The sequence below is a fragment of the Chiloscyllium punctatum genome, chromosome 22 (genome assembly GCF_047496795.1).
Source record: "Chiloscyllium punctatum isolate Juve2018m chromosome 22, sChiPun1.3, whole genome shotgun sequence".
Taxonomy (NCBI): domain Eukaryota; kingdom Metazoa; phylum Chordata; class Chondrichthyes; order Orectolobiformes; family Hemiscylliidae; genus Chiloscyllium; species Chiloscyllium punctatum.
This window is the reverse complement of record NC_092760.1, coordinates 49,810,020-49,832,140: the sequence shown is the minus strand read 5'-3', so window position 1 is coordinate 49,832,140 and position 22,121 is coordinate 49,810,020. Positions and strand designations below refer to the sequence as shown.

Below are 22,121 nucleotides of genomic sequence, written 5' to 3'. Positions count from 1 at the left end.
AAGGTCCCAAGAATGGTAGTTTTTGGGGAGGGGAGGATCAATGATGAGGAGGAGTTGGGCATAAGTGGGTGGTCAATTTAACATTTGCTCAGGTGTCAGAGCAAGTTTTAATTCCCTCTAGCCTAAGCTGCTGCAGGGATTGTCTTTCTGATGGAAAATGTGGATCATTACAGCTTAACAATGGAGGATACACAGAGTTAGGCAATAATATTTTGGGCAGAATATCTTCCTCGTTTGTGTCAATATTTAAAACACAAAATCCAATCATGAATGCAACAGATTTAAAGATCGCTGACTAATGCTTCAATCACTTAATAATATTTGATTTAATTGGCCTAAAATTGCTGTGTTCTTTGTATTTGGCCAGGAGATTGAGGTGTTGCTGGTTACGTCAGCATTATTGCCCAGCTCCAGGGCAACTAGAGAGGGGTGATAAATGGTCTAGTCAACAATGCCCACATCACATGAATGAATAATAAAAAGACTTCAGTGTCAGGCCAATTTAAATAAATGTTATTAAGTAATGAATATGGAAACAAGTCCATGTGTACCTCCCCCATCCCGCCAATCCAACTTGTCCACTTGCTTGCTGGACTGTCTCAGAATCAAAATGTGTCAACACGAAGGAATCTCCTGATTCCAAAATTACTTTTATCAAATAGCATAACAAGGAAGAATTACCTTATTGAGTGTGTCGGCAGCTGTTCACATTATATCATGTTATGCTACTGTAAAGTGGTAGACAGAGACATTGTGTGACTAAGGCCAATTTAAACACGAACTCTGACTACCATCTCCAGGATAAACACCTCAATGACCCGTGAAAAGCAGCAATACATATCCAGAGCTCAGATAGGCTCACAAAATATCAAAGGCAAAGATGATCAAGGTAGATACATAGAATATAGATACATATAAATAAAGAAAGGGACTGGAAGAGAGTGTACAGAAGAGAAGACAGACTTGCATTTTTATAATGTTTTCATGGTCAAAGTGCATTTTGACATAATTCCTATTGTCATGTAGGAAATAGCAGCCAGGTTGCACACAACCAGCTCCCATAAACAACAATATGATTCTGAGTAGATCATTTGTTTTTGCTGGGTTATTTAAGGGATAAATATTGACTCAAGTATGAGGGATAGTTGCCCTGATCTTCTTTGAAATAATAGCATGGGATCTTTTACATCCACTTAAGTATGCTGGGGTCTAATCTTGACTGTTTTGCTCAAATCCTGGAGTGACAACCCAGAAGATAGAGGACTGTATTTACAGCTTAATAATCAAAGATAATAAACCTTATAGGCTAAGTGCAATTTGCATCATGATCTTTACAGCGCTTTACATTGTGAGAGCAAACCAAGGTTTTGTGTTGTACTCTACGCCTCATTAATACTTACCGCATTTCTTTAATGTGAATGCATCCTCATCATACCAGTCGATATTGTCAGAACAACTTGGATACCTGAACAACTGGCATCCTTTGCACCCATGCCAACTATGAAATGCTGCTGTTCAACCAGACAAGTGTTGCCAATCCAGTTTTCCCCTCACCAGCAACCCAAAGGCACAACAGCCAGAAAGCCATGCTGCTGATGGCACAGCAGACATGGCCAACACTCCTTTGAACATATATCTCCACTCTCTCACTCTAGTTGCTCCAGGCCACACATTTTACCTGATCACACTCCATCCACACAACCTCTGTAGATCATCGCTACTCTGTCCCCAATGTCTATTGGGGATCTAACAGCTTGTCACTGTTCAATAGAGGATCATCACATTCAGGCAAGAATTCAGATGATTCCAAAGATGGGAATTTTATTCACAGACAGTAAAAGTGAGCACAGAAAAATGAACATAAGCTGCAGTTTGTCTCCCACATTGCAAATCAAATGCTGGCATCACGATCAAAGATTACTGAACAGTCGATGATGGTCTGCTGCACCCAGCTCCTATCTACTGGAACTGGGTGTCCATTAGGTCCTGTCAGGCTTGTGGTTCCTGACACAGCTAAGCTCTACCATGGACAAGGAGCACATCCTCCTCCTCCTCCTCCTCCTCCTCCTCAGAAGAGTGCTCCTGTCCTCCCAGTTTCTCAGCAACCAGACCATCACTTCATTATGTGCTCCAATTGTGCAGAGCATGGTACACCAGGAAGATATGGCACATTCTGTCCACACTATACTGGAGAGCTCTAAAACAGTGAAACCACAACTTCAACAGCACTATTGTCTGCTTCACTATTTCTCTGTTGAGACATGGCCAACATTGTACCTCAGCTCTGCATCAGTCAGGCGGTTACACAATGGTGTCATAAGCTTCCCGCCCCTGTAAACAGCCTTCTCAATGCCATTTATATGCAGTTGATGCCTTCTGTATCTGGGGCACCCTGTATCTACTTTTGGAGTGTAGCACAGACCTTGTCATGAGGGAAACAAAACATGGCCTTGTACATATGGTATCAATCACTGTGCTGATGTATTTGTGGGTGCATGACTGAGATCCCACACAGGTCACCCATCATTCCCTGGAATGAGCCACTCACAGAAGTTCAAAGCGTTGTCACCTCCACAACCACTGGGAGAGGATAGCCTCCCATTCCTGGAGCCCGTAGGTCCCACTCCAGCATCAGTTCCAGTGTTTTGGGACACACAGAGGCTGCATTGATACTGCACCTTGCTCATCCCAGAAAATGGGGCTGAAAACCTCTGGGTCTCCTGTGGACTTTGTGCACGCTGAGGGGCCGGGTGGCTGAAACGTCTGTGTGCTGGGTGCTCCTGTGCTTACCATCAGCCCTTGCCCTCCAGCACTTACTTTCACCTTCTCAGTAAGGCGACCAACATCCCACTAGTAGCTGGGGACAAGACCAACACTGGAAATGACTTGTTTTTGGAACATAAAGAGCAAAGCACGTTCTTAGGTCTGAGAAGAGTCAGTGATTATATACCTTGCAGAGAAGCACTGCTCATACACCCCCATACAGTGAGAGGGCCATGTTCCATAATTCATTCAGCTTCTGCTTCAAAATTCACAGCAACTTGAAGACACTGCACTGAATGACCGATGCATTACATCATAAGGGAGTGCCTGCTGCATTTTGACTGCTTCCCATCCAAGAACCACAACAACCATTCAACTTTTCATTGCATTTGGAGCACACCATCGTTAAACTTACATGACAGATAAAGAAGTGATGGTCTTCACCTTCCACAACACCTTGGGAATTTACATGAGTAAGGAAGTACCTTTGGCCAGCATTTGCCTCTTTTTAACTTACTGCTGCTAAGTTCAGCATCATTGAGATGCCGAATGTTCAATTTGAAAACAGCAATGGCAAGATACAAATCATCATTGACTCAATATCTTGTAGCCTTGATAGACTTTCATATTTACCCAGCTTCTATTAAAGAAGAGATATGCTCATTTGGGCACTATAAATGCAACATGGATGAGTTACTACAAAGATACTTTATACCTACCACATCATCCTATAACATGAGAAAAGAAACTAGGAGAACATAGAGGAAAGAAATGAAATGTCCATTGAAACAAACGAACTACCAATAATTCTGTTGCAGTAGGCACTCTGAAAAATTCCTTCTGTCACTTGCCTGAGAGCCATCATCTCTCGCTCTTTTAATGACGTTTTGTCGTCCATCTACCCAGTATATTAATCTGTCGACAGCATCATACTCTACTGCCTTCACATTACGTAAACCATGTACAGGCAATATTATATCTGGACTCTGGTGTTCATCCAACACCATACGACTAATTGCAGTCTTCTGGCTGAACAGCAAGAAATTAATGGGTGCTAGAAGGCAAAAACAAACATATCATTAAAAATTATTAGTTCCAAATATTTGTACAATGATTCATAGAAAGCAACTGCAAATCGGATAAACCTAAAGTGAGAAAATCACACAACACCAGGTTATAGACCAACAGGTTTATTTGGAAGCACTAGCTTTTGGAGCACTGCTCCTTCACCACCTGTTAGACTATAACCTGGTGTTGTGTGATTTTTAACTTTGTCCACCCCAATCCAACAACAGCTCCTCCACATCATTAAAAAAAAGGAACTGTTGAAAGAATGTCTTGTTGCAAAACAGTATTGAAACTGCTGGCTTGCATTCTGCAGTGAATTCAAAGAAGTTGCTGCCAGACTCATCCTTCTACTTTACAAGCTTCTATACTAGAACCACAACAACAGGCTTGGCAGAGCTGAGTTGTGATAGACATGAACAAAACACACATTTGTAGTGGACACCCAGTGGTTTCATATTTCTAATCCCAAGCTCCAGTGCAAAATTTCTCAAGAGTTCCTATGGTAAAATGTTACTCGTTTGCCATGAACCACAAAATCCAAACAAGTCTTATAAGTAAATTAGAACAATGGTAGTGAAATAGGATTGTTACACTTAGCCAGAATTAAAACATGAACTTTTAAATCAACATTTTGGATATCACATTCACAAATTGTTGACATTTGTGTGGTACAGAAATGATCAAAGTGAATAAGGTTCTATTTTAGACTTGTTCAGTAACAAGTTGAGTATCTTTACATTAATATCCACAACAAAGCAATACCTGTACTAAAATAAAGGCGATCATTTAAACCTTACAGATGCTGGTAATATTTCTTTGAAATATCTTCATAAATCTGCAAGTCTTGTTTAATATTCAACAAACCTGAATAATTATGCCTCATTTTTCAGCAGCATTAATATAGTTGAAACTATTATTAATGGTACGTGTAAACTACAGCCCCTCTTTATTATGGGTAACTGATTGCAACAGCTTAAAAGATGTTTTGTAGCTCAGAGTCTACATGTAATAAACATAATGTTGAAGCAATAGAAATAAAATACTTACAACTGCAAGTTCTATTATTATCATCAAGAATGTAATGTGATGCGCATCTACATCTGTATCCAGTTGGCACAGCGAGGCAAAGATGAGAACAATGACCATTGGTTTGCACACATTCATTCCAGCCATCTTGTCGTGAAGAATGAAAAACTAAGATGTCCATCACGTAGTCTAAATGGCCCTGAATACGAGTACGATTTTGGCCATTCATCTTGTCAGCACGCTCAATACTGCGAAGATTCCAGTCAGTCCAATAAATGTAATCTCTGTATTGTGTCAGTCCAAAGGGATGCGGCAGATCATCAGCTATGATTTCACGCTGTTTTCCTTAATTGGTGAACAACAAAAGATTCTATTTTGCAAGCAATTTATCTGAATGCATAAAAAGTACAATTTGTAACATTTTATATATAAACTGCTATTGTCGCTTCCACGTGTATCACTTTAGAGTTTCAGGCAGAAGGGCAACACAGCATTGTATTTTGTCACAGTCTTCTTTAACTGGTCTTGTATCAGCTTCTATTTACTCAAAAGCTATGACTTAGATTGAATTGATTTTTAAAAAATTTATTCTGCTACAATGCAATGAAAACAGCCGATTGTTTTTTCACCTCTTAATTCCAACAGACAGATTTAACTTGGAGGGTACAAGGTTAAAATTTGAGTTCTGCTATTTCCTGTGTAACATTGGTATGAGTCGACATGGGACCAATGTTTCCTTTTCATATTATCGCTCTCAGTAACACACAGAAGTAACATGTATAAATATAGCATTTCATATCCTCAGTGGAATCAGAGAGATTTTGAGATTTGCAATTTGTCACAATTATTAAGCATGCAAGCAATATTATTAGTTATCTTAAAAGAAAAATGTCGGCTGAACAAAGTAGCAAAAATGTGCTAAAAAATTAAACTTTATACTTGGAACAGAAGACAGAACGTTTTTTGAAAACTAAAGATATTTTCCAAGGAATTGTCCAAGAAACTCTAGATGAAGTACTTTAAGTCAAAGTCATAATCACAGAAAACCTGCAACAGCAGCTTGTGGCCCCAAACTTAGGAGCGGTTTTCTTTGGGAGATGGTGTTTAACTTCCACATGTTATTGAATGAATACCAAATTTAAAATAACATTACTGTGAATAGTTGGCCCCATCAGACAATATGGTATGTGAAATGCTTTGAATTAGAGGTGTACAGCTGTTTTTTCAACACAAAATTTCATTTAAAAAACTCAAAGATCATGAAAAGGCTTGTCATCAGCCAAAATCCACACAAAATCTTTTTTTGTTAAGGCCATATGTTCCATATTTAAACAATAAATAACTGTGACAGATCAAAGCTTTTAATCACAAATTACTTCATTACTAAGGCTGACATTTTCCCTTACCTAGCATATTTGAAGATTCAATCATTGATGTATCCAGGTCAGTCCAGTAGAGTCTTTTCTCCACATAGTCAATTGTAAGTCCATTGGCACGGCCCACTCTGTCCACCAGTGCAGCACTATTTGTACCATCCATGTGCGCGCGGACAATTCTTGGTTTACCACCCCACTCAGTCCAGTACATGTATCTAATGTAGGAACACAGCGATCAAAACACTTAGCAGGGGAACAAACCATTTAACAAAAGATCCTGCACTGTCATAACAGCCTGACTTTTAATGGCTGAACTCAGAGAATATGACTACAGCGCTAAAAAAAGTCTGTTAAAATTTTCTTCTTTCTTTTGTTTCGAAGTTTAAGTACTAATTTATCAACACTCTGCTTCAAATCCATTCTCAGCAGAGCTCCTTGTGATGAAGCAACATGATTGCTTCCACTTCCTTTCAATCTTGCTAAATGAGGTAAAAAGAATGTACAGCATCTTACACATCCCAATATGTTCACCATTGTAACACAAGGAACCTTGGCATCCATTTATCCACACAAACATCCAAAAACAAGAGGAGATAAATAATTCCATTCTTCTAAGTTTCAGCTGGCTCTTTGAAAAGTTCACTGGGAACAACGAAAGGTCAGTGCCTTGCCTTAACATCTGAAGCATGTCTTCATATTGAAGTACAAGTCTAAATGGTACACCTAAGGCTCTGTCATAGGCTTGAACCTATGAGCTTCTTTTTAACTTGAGCCAGGAGTGATATCACAGAGTCAAATTTAGCACCTTGACAGAATGGCAATTTACTGACAGATTGCCACAGGTTTTGTACATCCTCCATTCAGTAAGAAGTGGAATGTCCAAACCATTTCAAAGAATATTTTCAAACAACTTTATATAATCAGGATTCTACAACAGTTTAAGTACACCAGTCAGCAACCAATATTTTGAACAGATTCTTACTTCTAGAATTTACTAATACTTTACGCCAGAACGGCTTTCATCACAACTGTTTGGTTGTCCTCCTGACTTTACTACATCTTAGGAATAAGGTTAGAAATTACAATTGGATACACTTTCTTCAGGCTTAGATATGATAAACTGTCACTTACAGATAAAACCTTGAAGTCCAAACCGAGGCCATTATATTCAATAGTTAACTTATTGTTTGCCTCTTTCAAATTTAACTTATTTCTGCTATCAAGAACAGACCTGAGTTCAAGATTACCACTGCATGCTAGAATGTCAAGCAAGCAGGAGCTGTATCAATGAATTCTCCCAGCTTACCACAGGTTAACATCCTTGGCCCTTATTCAGAAAGTTTTCTAAGCATGCTACAGTTAATTACAAATTTGCTTACAATATGGCTGTAATGTGCAACTATACTGTAGTCAACTGATAGCAGGTACTAAATTTTTTGAAAAAATATTCATCCATAGGATATGGGCATCACTGGCTGGACCAGCCTTCATTGCCCATCCCTAACTGTCCTCAAAAAAGGTGATGGTGGGCTGCCTTCATGAACTGCTGCAGTCCATTTAATGTAGCTACCCCTACAAGACAATGAGGGAGGGAGCTCCTGGATTTGACCTGGAGAATAAAGGAACAGTGATATTGTTGTGGTTCTGTTCGCCGAGCTGGGAATTTGTGTTGCAGACGTTTTGTCCCCTGTCTAGGTGACATCCTCAGTGCATGGGAGCCTCCTGTGAAGCGCTTCTGTGATCTTTCCTCCGGCATTTGTAGTGGTTTGAATCTGCCGCTTCCGGTTGTCAGTTCCAGCTGTCCGTTTCAGTGGCCGGTATATTGGGTCCAGGTCAATGTGCTTATTGATTGAATCTGTGGATGAGTGCCATGCCTCTAGGAACTTCCTGGCTGTTCTCTGTTTGGCTTGTCCTATAATAGTAGTGTTCTCCCAGTCGAATTCATGTTGCTTGTCATCTGCGTGTGGGGCTACTAAGGATAGCTGGCTGTGTTGTTTCGTGGCTAGTTGGTGTTTGGGGATACGGAGCGTTAGCTGTCTTCCTGTTTGTCCTATGTAGTGTTTTGTGCAGTCCTTGCATGGGAATTTATACACTGCATTGGTTTTGCTCATGCTGGGTATCAGGTCCTTTGTTCTGGTGAGTTGTTGTCTGAGAGTGGCTGTTGGTTTGTGCGCTGTTATGAGTCCTAGTGGTCGTAGTAGTCTGGCTGTCAGTTCAGAAGAGCTCTTGATGTATGGTAGTGTGGCTAGTCCTTTGGGTTGCGGCATGTCCTCGTTCCATTGTCTTTCCCTTAGGAGGACATGCCGCAAACCAAAGGACTAACTTACACTTGATATTTTATAGGTCTTGCAGCATTTGGACATGGACTGAACCCAGTACTAAAGTTTTTATATAAACTGTGCCTTGAGACATAAATTAAAAGCCATTTATAATGCCATATGTAGTATACAAACAGTTTAACTGTACGTTAAAACATTTGTCTAGTATTCATATCAAAACCACAATACTGCTGTTCACATTTGACGTTTTCAACATTGTAATCCTTATAAAAATTAATAACAAGTTACGATTAATAATCAACAAATTAGTTTAAAAGGTAATTGAAATATCACTGCTACAATCCAAGAAATCCCATCAAGCTTACAACTATGTTTGCAATACCCTTGGATAACATTAAATTTTTTTCAACCTTTATTATACTCACTCTTCCCTTACCCATCAGAAGGATCAAGAGCCAAAGCACGTGGATTGTCCAAATCTTTCCACACCAAAACCTGCCGATATTGCCCATCCAGTCGTGCTACTTCAATTCGATTGGTGCCCGTATCTGCCCAGTAGAGATTTTTTGACAACCAGTCTACTGCCATTCCTTCTGGGTAATCAAGACCAAACTCAATCACGTGCTCAACAGAGCTTCCATTCATGAATGCACGGCTAATGGTCTATGGTGAAAGAAAACAGCAGAAGTGATACAACACTGCATATCGCACATTCTTTTCTTTTTATTCTTTCTCAGAATGTGGGCACCTCTGGTCAACATTGCCTAACTCTGATTACCCTTGAACTGAGTGACTTGTTAGGCTATTGCAGAGGGAAGGTAAGAGGCAACTACATTACTGTGGGTCTGGAGTCACAGCTAGGCCACATCAGGTAAGGATGGTAGATTTCCTTTCCTAAAGAACATCAGTGAACAGATAGGTCTTTGTTATAATGGATGAAGGTTTTATTTCTGACACCAGCTTCAAGTCCAGATTTATTAGTTGAACTGAAATTTGATGAGAATAATGGGATGAAATTCTGTTTTGGATTTGAACCCATGCTCCCTGAGCATTAGCCTGGATCTGTGGTTTATTAGTTCAGTGTCATTACCATGATGCCACTGTCACCCATGTATCAACAATCAACAACAGGGTAATTCATTCCAAAAAGTTTCAAATCTTTGCCTATATTCTATTGAAATTAAAACACAGTCACACTAATATTTCTTTGAACAGAAGAGGCTCACGAGAAAGCAATAGGTCAAGACTACTTTATTCTCTTTACAAAAAACTGCATTCAATTATGCATTTTTACTTCGCAGGTTTCATTACTTCCTATCAATTATAAAATTGCACAAATTAAACATTTATTTACTTTTACCAATTATCAGACATTCTCCATTAAAAAGTGCTCTAAATCATGGAGAATTGGGTTTATTTTTCAATTTGCTTTTTCAGGTAACCATCACAAGAATTTTTTTGAACTAGCTTAAAAAGTTACTGCACTATATAGTTCTCACGAAATTCAGATTTATAAAGCTGCTTCAGGTATTCTTCTGCCAATGTACTGTACATACCCATGTAAAAGTCAATCCCATGTGAACATCGATACATATAATATTTGGCTTAACAAGTTCTAATTTTCCATATTCCTCACGTAAAAAATAGACTTTCATGGATCAGAGCACAAAAAATTCAAAACCAAAGGTTAACTCTTATAATCACATCAAAACCCTCAATGTATTATTATTCATCAAAAGTAGGATCTAGGGATCAACTCCCAGAGTAGATATTGTAGTGATTGTAGCAAGGTCAGTCAGGTGGACATCATAGAATAGGAGTTCTTAGACCAGATTCATAAACCCAATCAGGGAGCCCTGGCTAACAGATAAAAACAGGAGTATACGAGGTTCTCTTCACTCAGAGCTGGCTTTCTATGTACAGGTCGTTGTATTATAATGCGTGTTTTGTCAGCACGAATTGGCTGTAATGAAACTGACTAATTGTGGACATTATTTGGACCATACAAACTTTCTACTGAATGGATATAGCAATTTTCTATTAGTGATCTTCTACAGCACAATTTCCTACAGTGGTTTTCCATCGCGTGATTTTTTATAGCACAAGGTTGTGGAGGAACACAACTGTTGCGTTATAGCAGAATGATCAGTATTAATAAAGGATGACTTGGTGACAGGATGTCGGCCTCTGTTGAGTTATTTCAGATATCAAATAAATGAATGTTCTCCTTGCAGTGTGGAGGCAAGTCAGTGTCTTGCCCAAACGTTTGCAAGTGTCGAATAAGTGCAATCCATTGCACCAACGCAGAGGTCAAGGACTAGTGGCCATCAGTGTGATATTTTCTAACAGCTTGGTTTTTCCCTTTTGTTGATCTTTTCTCCTGCTTGTTCTTGGGATGTAGGTGCCACTGGCTAAGCCAGCATTTTTATTGACCATTCCTTGTCATCCAGAGGGCAAATAAGAGTCATCTACATTGCTGTGGACATGGAGTCACAGATAGATCAGACCAGGTAAAGATGGCAGAATTCCTTCTCTAAAAGGCATCAGGAAATCTGATGGATATTTACCAAATATAGGTGTGCGTGACTCTGTCCATCCATGTGCGCATGCGTGTGAGAAACAGAAAAAGGAAAGTGTGAATGGGAGGGCTGGGTGAGAAACAATGTTTTAGGCACAGGTATGGGATGCTGCTTTCCTCAGTCTTCTCTATAATGGGCTATAACCTTCAAATATACACAAAAAGCAGTCATCTAATATTAGATTTGGGAATCAGGCTAAGAGATACGAGGGCCTCCTGAACTCAATGCTGGCCTTGAGCCAGACAGTGGGTTGAAGGGGGATAATCTGGTTGCTAATCTGCCAGGCCTGGTGAAAGTGGGGAATAGGAGAGGAGGTTTCTAAATGAAAACATAGAGAGAGGTAATGAATGATGGGTTTAGATGCTCTTCCACTGTTAGCTTGTGGATTCTTTTGTTTACCCCAGTTGCACGTGCTCGGTGCATATGTTGAAAGAAAGTACATGGGTTCTTCCTTTTTTAGTTGATAAAGCGATTACCTTTTTTGGATTTCACACAGGATTTTGTTTTTGTTCCTGTTTCATGCCGTATGGACCCAAATTAGGCAAGCTTGCCAACCTCTGAAATTTTTGTAAAAGTCAACCGTTACGTTGTTGCCTGAAGAGTAGTCATAAAAGTTCAACTTTTATATGGGTATTCATGGTATATTCCATGAAGAAACAAACTCCTCAAATTGTAAAGCTGAAGTAAAACGTTATTATTTCAACAAAATAGTACTTTTAGTTTAACTTTTGCACATACATAATTTATTGATTTAATTAAGGGTGACCTTGCAAGCAAAACCAAAATTTGTACTCATGTTTCTGATAATATAATTGAATGCTATAACCCAAAAGACAGGCCGTCCAGCTACAAAGTCTGTGTACTGTTTTATGTCTGCATAATCCATATTTCAAAGAGAAGTCTCTTTTTAAATGCATTACAAATTATTTACCACTCATTTTTGGAACTGATTAGTGTTCAGTACCTTTAAACTGATGTCTGTCCAATAAATCCTGTTGTCAGAAATGTCAAAGTCAAGTGCAGATGCTTCCTTCACCCCAGTTAATGGAATTGGCACATCATTGTTGTTGGTCTCCAAAGAAATTCTACGGATGTCTGCCCTACTGGAGAATAGCAGGAACGCTTCAGGTACAATGCAGGTTTTCATGTCCCTTATCAACTCTAGGCCCATTGGACAGGCACAACGTGGACCCTGAGGTACATACAAACACAGGTGACTGCAGCCACCATTATTTTTCGAACACGGGTTCGTTCCTGCAATACCAACAAATAAAATCACCATCATTTACCAACAGATTACAGTTAAAAAATTGCAAAATACTTTGTAGCACTAGATTAAATATTATCAGCACATCGCAATGGCACGAGTGCATATATGTTAGCAGCCCTGTTGTGAGAATTAAACCTCTCTCTATGTGTGAAGTCTACTCATTTAGCAAATGGTGAAGCACTATACAGATTGAACACTGCATACAAAACAGTTTAGGTAGAAGTAAGGTATTTGGTTCTCCTCCATTCCTGAATCGGTGAGTCATACTGTAGCATTGTTTCAGAGGCCAAAAGTTTTCTACCATCTTGCTTAATTGGATTTTTTTCATACAAGTCCAGACATTAATTGTTGGCAGAACATTCAACTTTCAATACATCAAAGTATAATCTGATCTACCCTCACCTAATACATGTGTACACATGCTGTTTGGAAAAGTGGTCAGTAACAATGAAGGGAACCCTGACTGACTGTCCTTTTTTATGAACTCAAATAATGATTAGAGTGGATGCACACCCTTCAAAATTACATACCAAATGTTTCTGTCACTTTTGTTGCTTTCAGTCCCATAAGATCAGGTAGCTGATCAATTATGATTTCTCTCTCTGCATGGTGCTTATGAACACGTTCAATGCTTCTTCTCTGCCAGTCAGTCCAGTAGATGTAGTCCCCCAATAAAGTGAATCCAAATATGTGGGGAAGCTTATCTTCCACAAGTGTCCTACGACCAGTTCCATCTACGTTAATCACCTGTTTGAAAGAAAGTAAAAAATGCCGATTTCAGAGAAGTGGATGGAGTTGGTCAAGAAACAATGTTTTGGTGCAGGGATGTCACTTTCCCCATTCTGCTCTATAATGGACTACTGACTCCAAACAAAAAAAGTCCTGCCTTACAGTTAGTCAAATACCACTCATGTCTATTGTGCCAAATTATTTTTTGATGACATTCTGAGCAGTGATTTGTTCTCTCACATCTGACTTGTACCTTTAGAAGAGGACAACTTCTTTTAAGTGGTAATTTTCACCTTGTAAAGAAAAGATAAATAAAATCCAGAAATTGTGACATCTTCTGGAGAAACTTAAAACTGATCTGTGGAATGGAAGCAGAGGAAAATAAATGCTTTATGTCATGAATTACAGAGCACAACCAAAGAGAATAAAATTAATTCTAACTAGAACATGTCTAACCATTACCTTTAATCCTTTGGAGAAGATGCTTGTTTAATATATTTCAACTTATTAAAAAATGTTGGCTGCAAAGAATTTTCTATTCATTAGCAGCCCTTCCAAACCAACTGACTTGGTAAGGCCCACTGTTGCCCAATGCAAAACTAGTGCACCTCATTAATCTCGATGCACAGGTTCCAATCCAATGACCGCTCCCAACTGAGTTGGAGAAGTAATTTGCTCAAAAGCCATTTAATTTTGCATATCACTACAAAATCTTTGAGGTGTAAAGACAAATTCTGACTAAGGTGACAAACAAAATAATGCAATTTCCACTGTTAAACCCCAACTGTGCAAGGGACTGAAACTTGTTAATTCATAATTCCATGATAGCACACATGTTTTCATATTACATCAGATCAAGAACATGAGAGCTTTGTTGATTTAAAACAATTGAAAACCCAATGCAAAATAAAGGGGCAACTGAAAGGAATTAAAAAGAGAAAGGTTAAATGAGGAGATTCAGTTTCAGCTCGGCTTGCTTTACCATGAATATCACTTAACTGCTTCTCAAAAAGTATGCAAAAAAGTAAAACCCTGTCAGTTGCACCATTATCACCTCACCAAGTTATCAGTATTTGCTGAGTAGCAGCACTCTTGCTTTGGAGTCAGAAGGCTGTACTCAAGTCTTGAGCGCGTAAGCTTAGTTGATCATTTGCTCTTATGTGGGAGACAATATTGCACTGTTTCATCTGCTGTGAAATGTTAAACCAAGGCATCATCAGCTTTAACAGGTGGATGTAAAGGAGACCATGACATCATTTGTTAAAGAGCAGGACAGGTCCCCCCAATGTCCTGTGAAACCGACACCACCAGATGATCTGGTTATTTATTTTGAATGCTATTTGCAGGACTTCATGTTTGCAAATTTTCTGCTGTTTTCTGCAAATTTTCATTATAATATGACAATACATTTCAAAAGTACTTCAAAGATTGTGAAAGTACCACATAAATGGAAATCTCTCTTTAACAATTTGAAACGAGAAAATTAAAATATTAAGAAAGACGTCTAAAATGTATTTATTTGTAGAAGCATAGAAATTGGTCAAATGTGATGTTTCACACAAATTCAGTGGTGCGTGGTTCACAATGTGCTTGATAATGTCAGTCCATGTTACAAATTCAACTTTATTCACCACTGACACAAGGCTAGTTGCTTGACAGTTTCCTTCCTTAACCCAATCATCTTCTTTAAACAGTGATGTAACATGCGCCACCGACCAGCTCTTTGATAAATTCCCATTTTCTTTCACAGAGAAAAAATGTGTGCAATTTGACATTAATTGGCCATTTCATTCAGAGGAAATGGAAACATCACTAGATAGTGATGTTAAAGCTGAAATGAAGACACAATGGCTGTGATTTTCCTGTTTGCAGTCTAAGTGCGGCCAGGGCATGTTCAGTGGCACCTGAATATCTGCCCCTACATTCTCCCTCGCTCCCCCCCTTCCCCCCCCCCCCCTCACCAACACACTCTCCGCTCTCCCCTCCTCCCATAATGCACACCCCTTTCCTAGGGACAAAAGAACAGGAACAGGAGTAGGCCATTCTGCCCACTGAACCTGCCTTACACCAAATACGATCATGGCTGATCAGATAAGTCATTACCTTTCACCCATTCCATACCCATAACCCTGCATATCTCTCTCTTCCCACTCTCTCATCTCTTTTCCTCTTTTATTCCCCCCTTACTCCCTCTCTCTTCCCCCCTCCCTCTTTCTTTCACCATTTACCTTATATCAATATGAAAATAATTCATTGGGCTTTGCCCTCCAAATATTATCGCCACCCACCCTTATCCTACCAGCAAACATTGCGTGCAAGATGGACAGGCAATTTTTTGACTTAATTGCTCTTCATCAAATAGGCAACTTTGAGTGCTTCTGTAGAATCCCTGATTAGCCAATTGGAGCATCCTGATTGAACGGTCAATCAGAAAAGCTGGAATACTAACCAGTGTATCCAAAAGCTGTGCCATGCCAAATGTCTTTGTGGAAGTAAAAAGGTTTTTGGGAAAGAAAAGCTCAGAAGCTTTGTGTGCCCTTGGCTGTCTCTTTGGGGATGGCACCTTCTGTTCCCTCTGAAATGGAGCCTTTTCCTCACAGCTGCTTCACAGTGCCCCATTCCCCACATCTGTAACAGACTCACTACTACCATTGCTCCAGGTGTGCTGGGCTCAGGTTGAATTTACACTCTGAAAGAATCATCAGAATGGACATATGGCTCTGCATTTCTGAGGAAGCCTAGAGTGATTTCTCCTTTCAGAAATGCATAGCTCCCAAATTTCATTAAATAAGCCACTTTGGGTGATTTGGTGTCAACTTGTTTTATGCTCAAATGAAGCACCTTGGTAAGCTTCAATAAATTAGAGGTGTTACACAAATGAAAACTATTCCTATAACACTTTGGAAGAGAAACCAAGGAAAAGACAGAGGTAACAAAGCCAGATCGTAAAGCTGATAGTGTATTGGGGTGAGCACTGAGGGAAGGGAATGAAGCAGTACACAGTGGCAATGGTGTGCTGAGAATTATAGACTGGGCTAGGAAATAGTGGAGTGTAAGGTGAAGGGTAGAGAGCATTACAAGGTAAGGCAGCTGGAGAAGAGTTCAGCAGTGGTACAGGAGACAGAGCATTTGGTGCCACATTCCCTTCATTCAATCAGCACCTACGAGTTCTGTCCTGTAGTACAAGCCATAACATATTACAAATGCTTTGATAAAATATCTATGTTACTCATCCAAAATACTCCTGATATGTGAAACTAACTGAAGAATTTCCAAGATTCCTGTTCCAAGATAGAAACTATAAATTTAAAAAGTGACAACAATGCTAAGTCTCTACATGTCTTTTTTTCTCTCACCCGTAAATTGCGCTCATGGTATACAATAAAATACTTTTATCTGAGTATTAGTTGCACTTCTATTAACTCAATCAATTACAGAATATAACTTTGAGCTTCTGATTTAAAATGGCATCAAAAAAACTCTCCTATCCTTTCAGGTGAACATAAATGATCCTTTTCATAAGCAATAGTGGTGATCGGATTAGAGTTAGTATAATGTATAATGATCAACATTGCAAACATTGACTTCAAAGCTATTCATGAGACTTTACTGTGCAAATTGTTTTCTGTGTTCCTCTATATTCCAACAGTGACTGCACTATAAGAGTGTTTAACTTGACTTTTTGCTATCTTGATATCAAAGTATTTATTTATACAAGTTTTTTTTTCAGTAATAGAAACAAACTCCGGCACTACTCCCAGATTTCTCCTTGGGAATGTAAATGTACTCAGTCTTGCTATAGAAGATGACCAATGAATGCTCGGTATGTTCTGGGTTGATACAAATTCATAATCTAAAAGGGACCAGCTGTATTTTTATGCAGAGCACATGTGAAAAAGACTTGAAAATTCGGGTTTGTGTGTGATCATGTTTTTAAAAAATTGTTGAGTTTTGAATTTATTTTGACAGCAAGACTTTTCTTGGGGCCTACTAATCGCTTTAGTCAGACGTGACCACAGGAATGGAATATAGATATTATTGTGTGGCATGGTGGTGAGCATGCGTGAGAAAGCGAATAGAGAAAGACACTAAATGGAAAAGGTGAAGCAAGCTATAAAAGTAATACAAACTTCAATTTAACCGACACCTTACGGAAAGGGACTCTTGATAAACCAGCAAAAATTTAAATACCTGTAGTTTACTATATTTTTACTGAAATTTATTGTATTATTCAGCCCAATTATTAGTTTTAGTTATTTACCTTAATGTAAGTATACTTGCTGCTCACACGAAGCATCAACAGTTGATTCAATTTTTCCTTAAATAATGTGATACACAGCGATGTCCAAGTAGTCAGTTGAGGGTGTGAGTGAGAGGGCTCTGTGCTGGTAAGTTTTATTTAAGGCTAAACTGCATTATTATTTAAATGATTTATGCTAGAAATAAAGTATAACAGTGATGTGTACATCTCTGCATTACATTACTATTAATTACTGTGTTTTTCCTTTATTTTGTGGACCTCTTGATTATCCAGAATATTTGATCAACTAGCACACACCTGGTTCCATAGGTGCCAGGTAATAGAAAGTTTGCCATATACGGAAGTAGCCATGTGGATGTCCCAAAGTCAATAGTCTGGATATTCACAGGTACTGTGGGATGGATGTAAGGAGTACACAGTTTGTGACAGGAATCCCAGAAATGCAGGTTTTCTTTCATGCTGTCGGGTTTTAACAAATTTCTCTGCCGAAAAGTCTGCCTACCTGACAAGCTGGGCTTCCAGTCAGTGGTTTCATACTGCAACAGTCCACAGTCCTGCTCTTCCTGGCCCACAAGCAGTGACGTTTACTTTCTCCTCCCAAGTTGTCCTTCCCTCACTTCAGCTGGCAATTGTCATGGTGCTTCAGGATCCATTTAACTGACGTGCTTCTTAAAATGTTTAACGTGACAACCCCCTTACTGAGAAGGGGTTGGCTGCCCATTTACCCTTTGTCCTATCTCCATAAGGGCTGAGCTTAATATTTTTAGTGTTTTAATATCTGACCTGATCCAACCCAATCTTGTGTGTGCCGACACTCAATCCAGTCTCTTCCAATATATAATCACAGAAGTCATGTTTACTACATGGAAAAGCTATCATTTCTTTTGAACGATACATTGTAATGCAATGGCATAGTTGATCCAGATTATTCCCAGTGTCGATTGTTTTATAATGTCTGCCCCCACAGGGAACAATATCTAAACACACAAATCAATTTTTTTAAAAAATCGGATACAATTTCCCCATTGCAAACAGGAGGAATGGTAACTCCAAATAAAGGTTTATCCTTGTTCGACATCTCCATGGAGTACGGGGGAGAAGATATTTTCCCATCAACATGCTCAGATGTGATGCATCCCTCGAGCAGACTGGATCTGATCCCAGGCTTAACAGCCCATTAGCAAGTGGGATAATATATTTACTGATCAACCTGTTCAGAAATGCTACGACAGATCTGAAGCAAGCGGGATTTGAATCCAGGCCTCTTGGCTCATAGGTAGGGACATTACCACCGTGCCACAAAAGCGCATTAGTAAGAGGGAAAAGAGCTAATCTGTTGACTGCAGCTAAGGGAATTTGTATATACATAGTATTGTTCTAGCCTGGAGGAAGAATGTGTAAATTGCTTTGACTGCAACAGTTGCAAATTCCACTTTGTTTAAAGACCATCAAATTCTGAGGAATGTAATTCAGGTACCACTATTGAAACTGTACCTGTTTAGATGGGCTTATTGTACCATCCTGAGACTCCAAAAGGAACAGGAGTTGAATCTTCGTGTCTCAGCCAGTATAAAAGCTGTGGAAAATAGGCATTTTTTCAAGCATATTTTCTTCACTTGTAATGACTCATATTTTGGATTTTGCTAAACTGTGAATTATAGAGCTGCTGTGAAATATGTGGGATGTTTTGCTGCAGAAAAGGCGTTATGTAAGTGCATGTTTTTGTTAGATTGGGTATGCATATAAATATCCCTCCCCTTCAGATACTTTGATTATTTGAAATCATCGAATTAAACAATGAATTCTAAACGTGAACATTTGTAGAACCTTATTTAAAACATGTTGGGAATAATGTGAACAGTTCTAGTCTCTATATCACAAAAAATGATCTAAAAACCCTGGAGAAAGTCAAAAGAGCTTTACAAAAATGATACCAGAACGGAGAGGTGCCAACCACCAATACAATGGAATTCTTATCTCCAGAAAAATAAAGGTGAATAAATAGATAGCTTAAAAACCATGAAGTTTTCTGACAGGACAGAGGTAGAAAAAATAGGGAATATAAAACCAGAGAACATAAATATTAGTTGCTATTTAAAAATTTCAGGAGACACCTCTTCTTTCGACAATGGTGGGAATATGTGGTGGTTGGAGGAAAAAATGATGGGTGCATTTAAGAAGCTAAATAAATACATGAGAAAGAAAAGAAGGAAATGCTTTTTTTTATTCATTTATGGGAGTTGGGCATTACTGGCTGACCAGCATTTATTGCCTGTCCCTAAAGGCCCTTGAAAAGGTAGGGCGATGGTGAGCTGCTTTCTTTAACACCTGCAATTCAACTACTGTGGGTTGACCTCGAATGCCATTAGGGAGGGAATTCCAGAATTTTGACTCACCGATAGTAAAGGAACGGGATATACTTTCATATCAGGATGGTGAGTGGCTTGGAGGGGGAACTAGCATGTATCTGCTGCCTTAGTATTTCTAAACAGAAGTGATCATGGGTTTGGAAGTTGCTGTCTGACGATCTTCAGTGAATATCTGCGCTGCATTTCATAGACAGTATGCAATGCTGCTACAGTGTGTTGGTGGTGGGGGGTGCAGGTGTTGTGGATGTGGTGCCAGTCAAGTGGATTACTGTGTCCTGGATGATGTAGAGCTGCTTGAATGCAGTTGGAGCTGCACCCATCCAAGTAAGTGGGAAGTACACACTTCCGACTTGTGCCTTGTAGATGGTAGGCTTTGGGGAGTCAGGTGGTGAGTTACTTGCTGCAGCTTCTGACCTGTTCTTGTAACCACTGTGTATGTGGCAAGTCCAGTTGAGTTTCTGGTCAACTGTAACCCCCAGGATGCTGATTCAGTTATGGTGTCATCACTGAATGTCAAGGGGTGGTGGTTAGCTTGTTTCGTATTGGTGATGGTCATTGCCTGGCAATCGTGTGGTACAAATGTTACTTGTCACCGAAGCCTGGATATTGTCCAGATCTTGTTGCATTTGAACAATACAATCCTACTTCAGTATCTGAGGAGTTGCGAATAGTGCTAAACATAGATTCAGGATCAGTTCCTGTGGATTGGAGGGTGGCTAATGTACCACTTTTTAAGAAAGGTGGGAGAGAGAAAGCAGGAAATTATAGACCAGTTAGTCTGACCTCAGTGGTGGGAAAGATGCTGGAGTCTATTATAAAAGGATGAAATTACGACACATCTAGGACATGATAGGAGTTACATGATAGGTCAGAGTCAGCATGGATTTATGAAGGGGAAATCATGCTTGACTAATCTTCTTGAATTTTTTGAGGATGTAACTCTGAAGATGAATGAGGGAGATCCAGGAGATGTAGTGTACCTGGACTTCCAGAAAGCTTTTGATAAAGTCCCACATCGGAGGTTAGTGAGCAAAATTAGGGCGCATGGTATTGGGGGTAAAGTATTAACTTGGATTGAAAGTTGGTTGGCTGATAGGAAACAAAGAGTAGAGATAAATGGCTCCATTTCGAATGGCAGGCAGTGACCAGTGGGGTACCGCAGGGATCAGTGCTGGGACCGCAGCTTTTTACAATATATGCTAATGATATAGAAGATAGTATTAGTAATAACATTACCAAATTTGGGTGGCAGGGTGAAATGTGAAGAGGATGTTAGGAGATTACAGGGTAACCTGGACAGGTTAGATGCATGGCAGATGCAATTTAATGTGGATAAATGTATGGTTATCCACTTTGGTGGCAAGAACAGGAAGGCAGATTATTACCTAAATGGAATCAATTTAGGTAAAGGGGCAGTACAGAGAGATCTGGGTATTCTTGTACACCAGTCAATGAAGGTAAGCATGCAGGTGCAGCAGGTAGTGAAGAAGGCTAATAGCATGCTGGCCTTCATAACAAGAGGGATTGAGTATAGAAGCAAAGAGGTTCTTCTGCAGCTGTACAGGGCCCTGGTGAGACCACACCTGGAATACTGTGTGCAGTTCTGGTCTCCAAATTTGAGGAAAGACATTCTGGCTATTGAGGGAGTACAGCGTAGGTTCACAAGGTCAATTCCTGGAATGGCTGGAGTACCTTATGCTGAAAGACTGGAGCGACTGGGCTTGTATACCCTTGAGTTTAGAAGACTGAGAGGGGATCTGATTGAGACATATAAGATTATTAAAGGCAGGAAACATGTTTCCGCTGATGGGTGAGTGCCGAACCAGAGGACACAGCTTAAAAATACGGGGTAGACCATTTAGGACAGAGATGAGGAGAAACTTCTTCATCCTGAAAGTGGTGGCTGTGTGGAATGCTCTGCCCCAGAGGGCAGTGGAGCCCAGTCCCTGGATTAATTTAAGAAAGAGTTGGATAGAGCATTCAAGGATAGTGGAATCAAGGGTTATGGAGATAAGGCAGGAACAGGATACTGATCAAGGATGATCAGCCATGATCATATTGAATGGTGGTGCAGGCTCGAAGGGCAGAATGGCCTACTCCTGTACCTATTGTCTATTGTCTGTTATGCAATGATTGAGGGAAGATTATTGATGAAGCAGCTGCAGATGGTTGGATCTAGGGCACTGTCTTGAGGAACTCCTGCAGCGATGTGCTGGAGCTGAGATGACTGACCTCCAATAACCATGACCATCTTCCTATAGCGCGAGCCCTTTAAACCCATTGATTCCAGTTTCGCTAGGGACCCTTCGTGCCACACTCGGTCAAATGCAGCCTTGCTATTCAGGGCCATCATTCTCACCTCTGGAATTCAGCTCTTTGTCCATGTTTGAACTGAGGCCAT

At 39.7% G+C, this 22,121-nt stretch overlaps 1 protein-coding gene across 1 annotated transcript in view; it reads right to left on the bottom strand.

The window, feature by feature from the left end:
* Positions 1 to 22,121, bottom strand: part of lrp5 (low density lipoprotein receptor-related protein 5) — a 206,997-nt gene that overhangs the window by 32,637 nt on the left and 152,239 nt on the right. The window contains exons 8-13 of the mRNA XM_072592257.1: positions 12,892 to 13,108; positions 12,056 to 12,345; positions 8,949 to 9,175; positions 6,264 to 6,448; positions 4,879 to 5,202; positions 3,615 to 3,817 (exon numbers count right to left, since the gene is read on the bottom strand). Of these exons, the coding sequence (XP_072448358.1) occupies positions 3,615 to 3,817; positions 4,879 to 5,202; positions 6,264 to 6,448; positions 8,949 to 9,175; positions 12,056 to 12,345; positions 12,892 to 13,108 (1,446 nt within the window). The remainder of the gene's footprint in view (positions 1 to 3,614; positions 3,818 to 4,878; positions 5,203 to 6,263; positions 6,449 to 8,948; positions 9,176 to 12,055; positions 12,346 to 12,891; positions 13,109 to 22,121) is intronic.